Here is an 8,554-nt window from a genome sequence, read left to right on the forward strand (position 1 = left end):
CAGTTCCTCATGTTGTGACCCAACCATAAAATTATTTTTGTTGCTACTTCATAACTGTAATGTTGCTACTGTTATGAATCGTAATGTAAATATCTGATATGCAGGATGGTCTTCGGTGACCCCTGTGAAAGGGTCATTCAATTCCCAAAGGGGTCATGACCCAAAGGTTGAGAACCGCTGGTCTAATCTCATTAGAGCAAGGCTCCTTGAGGGCAGGTCTGAGGATTTCTTACTTTTATCACCTTGCACAGTGGCTGGCATGGGATTGGTGCCAACAACTGCTTAACAAACGGAACTACTAAAACTAACCTTTGGACCCGAATTTCCTACAGCACACCAAATATCTACACTAAGTTGTCATAATCACCTCGTTCAAGGATAAACTAATCATAGAGGATTAGTACAGGTGACGTTTAATTTCTCCTTTTGGTTTTTCCTGGACTTTCAAAATCTTTAGTAAGCAAGTATTGTTTTGATTAAAAGAAAATTATCTATAGAAATGATCTATATGGAGCTATGTCATAAGATAGGCTTTATTGCCTCTATGCTCACAGATGAGGAAACAGGTGCAGAAAAGTCAGGAAACTTGTTCGAGGTCAACTACTACCAGCTGACAAAGTGAGGCCAGGGTGGCTCCAGAACACTCCCCTTCTTATCACCCTGTCATTTCTTAGTTGCTAATACATCTGCTATGAAACAGTTCACATTGCTTGGTTTTGTTTGAACTAGCTGCTTTTTTTTTTTTTTTCAAATAGTTGCTCTAACTTTTTCATTCCTTTAATTGAAAAGTTCCAGATTTAATGGCTTCCTATGACTGATGACAATGGTCTTCACTAAGATCTTACCAAATACACAAGTAATTGCCTTTGAGCATAAAAGGGCTATTTATGCACCATGCTGCAAGCTCCCAAGGCCCAAGCTAGTATGTTTCAATCTACGGGATGATCTTGGGGTTTATCGGGTAGATCTACAAGCTACCAGCATTGCCACACACAATTAACTGGCATAACTATCTCATCAAGGTCGGTGCAATAGCTCTTCACTAGGAAAAGGGTGAGAAATCCTGACCTGAGCTCTTTATTTTTAGACAATTTCCAGTTACACCTTACTGTTAAAGTCCAATAGTCTTAATTTATTGATCCTTCTTTTATTATATCTCACTAATCACCATCGAACCAGATCACCAGTACTAGGAATGACGTAGCAGGTACATGGAAAACAGAGTACAGGGGAGGGTTCAAGAAAACTGTGACCCTATACTTACATGCAGCTATATTTCCAAGGTATTTTCACACATATTTTTCTTCCAGTAGATCCTCACCTCAACTTTGTGGTAAGAACACAACATCATCCCCATTTTACAGATAAGGAAAATGGAGGTCCACAGACGCAGAGTGACCCAGCAGGGACACGCATGAATTTGTGTTATAATGTAGGTCTTCTATTCAGGGTTTTCTCCATTTGCACCATGATGTTTTCAGAGACAGTAAGATGCAGTGGACATTTCTGCTGAGTCACAGTTTAGGGAATAAGGAGGGCTGGTAATAATTCTGGGAAAGAGACATAAAAATGTCAAGGAGAACAAGTTGCATCTATTTGGCCAAAGAAGAATTGAAGTCTTCAAATCTGCATCCTTTGTAGGCAAACTCTGTTTAGGGGGGTGAGGTGGAGGATGGGAGAGAGAGGATCCCAGGCCAAGCAGATTGCAAAAGTACAAGTCCTCACTTAATGTCAATAAGTCCTGTGACATCAAGCAAAATGGCACATAATGAACACAATTTTACCAGAGATTAATTGACATAAAAAAAAGTTAAGTTCCTACAGCATTGCACCAACATTATAACAAAGTGACATTGAACAAAACGACGTTAAGGACCCACTGTGATCATTTCGATTTGTTGCAGTTTTGGCTCTCATTCCTCCCCAATGTTATGTCCTTTCACAGCCACCTTTGCATCTCACCTGAAATTTAGAAATTGGGGATACTTTTGGTTGACTGAATGGCACCCACCAATAATTGCTGCTGCTATAATTCATCACATAAAAAAGTTTATACATTTAGATTAGGAATCCCAGGTTTTACTAATTTCTCTTAATTTTTAAGTTCTACATGTCCTTTTTTTTCTGATTTATTTTTTTAAAATATTTTTTGTTGATTTCAGAGAGGAAGAGAGAGGGAGAGAAAGATAGAAACATCAATGATGAGAGAGAATCATTGATTGGCTGCCTCCTGCATGCCCACTACTGGGGATTGAGCCCACAACCCTGGGCATGTGCCCTTGACTGGAATTCAACCTGGGACCCTTTGGTCTGCAGGCCGGCGCTCTACCCACTGAGCCAAACCAGTTAGGGCTCTTTTCTGATTTAAAGCAACTCTGTTCTCTTCATGATTCAATATCCTTGTCTCTATGGTAGTGATTTAGTTTGTTACGTTTGGCAAAGAATCTTTGAGAAAATCCCTCTAAAGAGTAGTGAATCTTATGGATCGTAAAATCTAGTGTGTGAAAAAAGGAAACAACAAATTTTTAATCAAAGTAAGCAATAATGACAGGTTTATTTAAAATTTCCAGTAGAGAAAACCCACTAGTTTTGGAATAAAAGTACTCAATGTACGAGAGCATAGTGAATACAAAAGATTAGCAGAAGAAAAATAAAACCAAACATAGTACAAAAAAGTTTTAAAAGTCTAAAATGGATTTAAGCAGGGATGTTCTTTAAATCCTCCAAATAGTTAGCAGAGTTACTAGGTTTGGCAAATAATTCACTTGAGAATTAAAGCCTATTTCTGAACTGTAAACTCCATAAAAACTGTTTATTAAATTCAAGCATTCCATACAATTGGTATTGAAACATTTTTGCCATCAATTTCAGAATAGCAGGAATTATTCATTTGCTCTCACAATTACATGAATTAACCAGCTGCATAACTGTTTTTTTGGAGCGAATGAACTAGAAGATGCCAAAAAAAAAAAAAGTAGGATAAAAATCTCTAAAAAATGGAAACACAGCAAAATTCAGATAACAGTTTGTTTCTTTAAAGCAACAAACTGAATTTTTACAGTATATTCTACATCTGTAGTTGTCATTTCCCTCGCCCCCACCCCTCCAATACTCCTAAAGCCACTAGTCTAATCAATTCTTAGCTTCCAAATATTCTGTACATATATATTCAGCAAAGAGCATATGCCTAACATTATGCTGACAGCAGTATGGTCAGCATACAATTTTAGAAAGATTACTATGTATATCATCAAGATTAACCATTACTTAAAAAAAAACCATTACTAAACAAATAGTTTTAAAATATTATGAAAACCCATGAAAAGAAGACTCCACATGGGCTCTAAACCTGATAAAAACACACTCCAGAAAGACTATTAATGCTAAACTTCTGCCAAACGATGACCTTAAAGTGCCAAACACAAACGAATCTCTAAGGACTGGTCTTCCAATTGATTTGTCCCTGGCTTGGCCATCTCTCCTTTAACTATACACAAAGTCCTGCTAAAAGTATGCATTTTAGGTGATTTTTACAACAGAATGTTACAATGTAAACTACACAGATTCTTGATATCAACAGTATGTTACCAAGGTGTTTTGTTGGTGTGTTTTTTAAATTTCTGAATCCAACAATTGGTCACAGAGGTCAAGTATTATCGAGGCTCCTTTGTCAGTTGTCAATCGTGTCTGACTCATCCATCCTTCAAGTACATGCAAGGCTCAACAGTTTTCAAGAGGCAGAAGCCTGAGGCCATTTAAGACACAGATGAAATAGGATTGTGAGGTGAACCCATCTGAGTGAGAACTTTATCCAGCCACTGGAGGGGGCCATGCAGGTGGATCTCAATCCAGCAGGGGGTGCTAGTAACATCTTGGCGGTGGTATTCTGCTCCCCAACCCTAGAAACAACAGGTAGGAGGTCATTTAACTGCTTAACTCAGTGGTTAAACTTATTAAGTAAAAAGAGCTCCCATAATCAGACATAAAAATATGGATGCTTTCCACAAGACGAATGCTTGGGCGCACAAACACACACACAATTTGGCAGGCACTTTCAGGGAATGGGTGTGTCCCCAGCTCCCCAAAGCCCATCCATGGATTCTGGATTCATAAGTCTTGGTCTTGGGGAATAAAAGTTTTAGAATACATTATAAGGCTGTTTTAATAGTGTTAAACTTTCCTTTTCATTGCCCATTATGTTACTAATAGTATTGTAATAGATATTATTAAATTCTCACTTTATCGCCAAAAAAAATAAGGAAGAAGGAAGTATGTGAGACAGACTGACATTCTGTTCCTTCTTATTCAGCCACTGGAAGTCTCCTATGGACACAGGGCTCTTGAGCTTTTAATCTCTAAGCAAAACTGGCAGGAGTACGTAAGTATCCAAAAGCTATTATTGAAAGCTAATCATTGCCTTGAATCTATGGATTCCATTTTCATTTGCACAGGAAGGGAGCTTGCCAGGTATCTTCAGAATTGCTGAATCAGGACATTAAGGCTGCAAAGAAGAAAGTCACTATGCAGAAGGGGAAAGTAATTTTGCTCTTGCAATGATGAGTAAACTCACTGGTGTGGTAGCCAATGGAATATGACATTCTGATAAACCCTGGTTTCATGAGGAATAGCAGAATAGATTGGGTTCTATCTTTGAAGGTGGGAGCAGATCTTACTTATCTTCTATCTCAAACATCCATTGAGTGATTGGCACAAAGCAAAAGCTCTAGAGAAATACCTGTTCACCTGAGCAGACTTGGATTTTTCAGATATGGGGAATTTACTGTGCAATAATTTATAAAATATATGCTTTGTATTAAAGTCCAAAACTGATCACCTTAAAAATAGTACAAGACTGGCTATTAATATTAGTAAAATGTTCTATATTGTTCCCCTAAGATGCTAAGTGTGAGAGGGCAAAGTTGCGGTCTTTATGATAAAGAACAAGGTAGTGAACATTTTTTGTTGCTAATATATAAGCCGCTGCCCTTTATCATGTCAGCAGGAGTTTTAAAACAAGATTTATTTATCCTTAACTCTCCAAATCCAGACTCCCAGTTATGTCCATTATATCTTTTTTTTTATATATTTTATTGATTTTTTACAGAGAGGAAGGGAGAGAGAAAGAGAGAAAGAGAGAGTCAGAAACATCGATGAGAGAGAGACATCGATTAGCTGCCTCCTGCACATCTCCCATTGGGGATGTGCCCACAACCCAGGTACATGCCCTTGACCGGAATAGAACCTGGGACCCTTCAGTCTGCAGGCCGACGCTCTATCCACTGAGCCAAACCGGTTTCGGCCATTATATCTTATATAACTCTCCATTCCAGCACTGACCACGTTATAATTAAACATACACGAGGCCATAAGCATCTTGAAGCTAGAGATTTTAGGTACTTTTCCATCTCTGTGTTAATTCTCTGGAAAACTGTTCAAAGTATTTGCTAAATGAATAAATTCTAATATATTTTTAATGCATATTCTTGTGTTTTAACACTTTTTATTAGTGTAAAGGTTGTTTTGACGTGTGTAGAAGTAAATAATTAAAAATGTATAAAAGTAAAATAATTAAAATTGATTGGGTAATCAACATGAAATGAGTTTGAGGAAAAAGTCAATTGAGCAAGAGAGTCAGAAATTCTTGTAGCGTGGTCCTTCAGTGATAACAGACTCGCCCAGGGACCTCCGCAATGACTACACAGTGCCTGACTCCATGCACCCATTTTAAAGATGAGGACTATGAAGGGCAGAAAAAAAATCCCTGTGCCTGAACCACATCGTTAAAATGGCAGACTGAGCTAGAACTTGGATCGCCTCCTCTCGAGGGATTCTTTCCTCTTTATCAACAAAATCAGCAAACGAAAAACACTGTCCTCATTTTAAAATTCATTTTAGCCAAAGTCAAACATTAAATATTAATGTTAACAGTGGACAAGGAAGGTCTTTGTAGTCACATAGGTACAAAACATATAGGTAAACTTCTTCAAAAGGTAAAAAAACAACAACCCTCTTTTAATACTAAAAAGGTACCAGACTCAGCAATGAAGTGCTGTGGAATTACGTTTCGAGAAAAACACCACCAAGAGAACACACTGAAAATCTGCTAATATAACTCAAAGACGTAGGAAAAAAAAGATACTTGGGGAAGGATACCTGTGAGCCACAAGATGATTAACACAGTCAGTTTCCCAAAGTGCCCTCTGTAATGAACACATTACAGAACAGGTTTAACAACAAGACGGATGAGCTTCTGAGGAGAGGACATGAAAGGCGGTTGCCTCGCCCAGATATATAATTAATTTTGTTTCTCAAGGTAACAGAGGATAAAAAGTTACCTCTGAGAATTCAGCAACAAGGCAGTCAGTCACTAGAATAAGTTACTGACTATGAAACTGAATCAGATACTTAAATGTTTTCCATTTCAATGGCATCTTAAAATTTTTTTATTTCTTAGAGGTAAACGAGGAGGCAGCAAGGAGATCAATTATTGTGAGCAAAGTCTCTCACCTTCTCCGTCCTCCTATCTTACCATACAGTCTTAGAGCCAAGGCATCTATTTATCTTTGGGCAAAGGCCTTATTAACCTTTGAATTAAAGGAAAATTCATAGGGTTTACTGGAACCACTAAAAACAGTGACCAACTGAAAATAAATCCCAGTGTGATGGACCTTTATTTTTACAAAAACACTGCTTGCTTATTGTTAAAACAAAAGCAAGAGGTGTTACCATCATAAAAAACATAGAATGAAAAGTAGAGGAAGGGGGTGTGTTGACTGAATTGATCTTATAAGACAACCAAGCATTTAAACTATGCATATTAAGTATATTACATAACCTACTAATGGTATTACCATAGCTAAAATAGTGCTATCCAAGTAAGGAAAAGGCATTAAAGCCTGCTACTACTGACATGTAACACACACACTCGTATAATCCAATGATACTGGAAGTCCTCTCTTAACGTTATGTGACTTTAAGTGAAATGACCAATTTTTCATAGGGTAACTGATAATAAACAAGAGTTAAGTTTCTATGGTGTCTTATCAATACTGTAACAAAATTATGTTGAATGAAATGACATTATTCGAGGACCTGCTATATTCTCCTAATAACTGACATCCTTAAGTTTAAAAATGCCTAGCTAACAAGCTGGCCTCCACGGACACGTATGGAGAAGAGACAGATTGATGTACTGGGAGAAAGCACAGCACAGGTGTGTTAAACCCCCCCCCCCCCCGGAGGAATCAGGGCTCACGCACCTTCACAAAGCTCATGCGTATAGTACACATTTTCGTGAGCTCGTAGACGGTCTCGAAGCCATGGTTCACAGACTGTGCCAACAACTGAGCAAACTCCTGGTTATTAAAAATTTTCAAACTGCACCCGCTTGGGATCTTGCACACAGTAGTGGGATGAAATCCGTGATGGTAGTTGCAGTTCCGGCTTTGCACAAAGATGCTACTGTCGCTGAGGCATTCGGCATACACCTCCCCTCCAACATAGTAAAGGTGGACTCCTGTGGGAAGACAGAGCACGGAGTCAGTTATTACAGCTGAAAAGCATGTGAGTTTATGCAACATATGAGTATAGGTGGATCTGAACTTTGGCTAATTAGGTAAATAGATATTCTCCAAGTCTTGCACAATTGATAGAATCTTAGTTAACTGTATTAGTCAATTCTGTGCCCATCTGTCAACATGCACGTCTAGGTTTCTAAGAAAAAAAAATAACAAAGTCTCTTAAAACTTCGTAACAGAGTGCAGCAATCTCATTCTGATAAGTGTTTAATGCCCTGTGTGGCCACGGATTGAAAGCAATGCCTGCTTTAAAAATACAGCACAATAAAGCTGGACTTTATTAAGGGATCCTGCACAGATTCACCACACCAGCTTGTTAGCATTTATTTTGCAGCTGAACTGTTTGAAAGTGTTTAGGGTAGGAGAAGGGAGGATCGAGACGCAAAAGAACTAGGAAACCACAGGTGGAGGAAGTATGGCTGAGAGCTGTCAGATGTAAGGTCCCGGAAAAAAAACACACACTAGAAAAATAATCCAAACTGTGTGGAATCTGATCTCACTGAACTACCATCTGCTCCGAACCTCTTCCTGTGAGATCCAGAGTGCCAGGAGTGTAGGAGATTGATCTTACCCAGCCTTTAAAAAAAACGGAAGGGGGAAAAAACCATTCTGACGAAGCCCCACACCAGTTAGGAAGATTATTACAGGCCACCCAGAGAACAGGGTCCCATCCCATGTGGCTTCAAGTGATCTCGCTACCTTGCAGATAGCTCTGGCATGGTTTAGTCCAGCTGTGGGCAAACTACGGCCTACAGGCCAGATCTGGCCCGTTTGAAATGAATAAAACTATTGAAAAAAAAGACCGAATAAAACTATTGAAAAAAAAGACCGTACCCTTTTATGCAATGATGTTTACTTTGAATTTATATTAGTTCACACAAACACTCCCTCCATGCTTTTGTTCTGGCCCTACGGTCCAGTTTAAGAACCCATTGTGGCCATCAAGTCAAAAAGTTTGCCCACCCCTGCTCTAGTAG

The 8,554-nt window shown here is 38.6% G+C and overlaps 1 protein-coding gene across 1 annotated transcript in view; it reads right to left on the minus strand.

Annotated features, from left to right (window-relative positions):
• Positions 1–2,522: 2,522 nt before the first annotated feature.
• SMAD1 (SMAD family member 1) overlaps positions 2,523–8,554 on the minus strand; it is a 69,434-nt gene continuing 63,402 nt past the window's right edge. Inside the window, exons 6-7 of the mRNA XM_006755954.2 lie at positions 7,260–7,516; positions 2,523–3,899 (exon numbers count right to left, since the gene is read on the minus strand). Of these exons, the coding sequence (XP_006756017.1) occupies positions 3,756–3,899; positions 7,260–7,516 (401 nt within the window). The 3' untranslated portion in view covers positions 2,523–3,755. The remainder of the gene's footprint in view (positions 3,900–7,259; positions 7,517–8,554) is intronic.

This window comes from Myotis davidii, unplaced genomic scaffold (assembly GCF_000327345.1).
Source record: "Myotis davidii unplaced genomic scaffold, ASM32734v1 scaffold151, whole genome shotgun sequence".
NCBI classification, from domain to species: Eukaryota; Metazoa; Chordata; class Mammalia; order Chiroptera; family Vespertilionidae; genus Myotis; species Myotis davidii.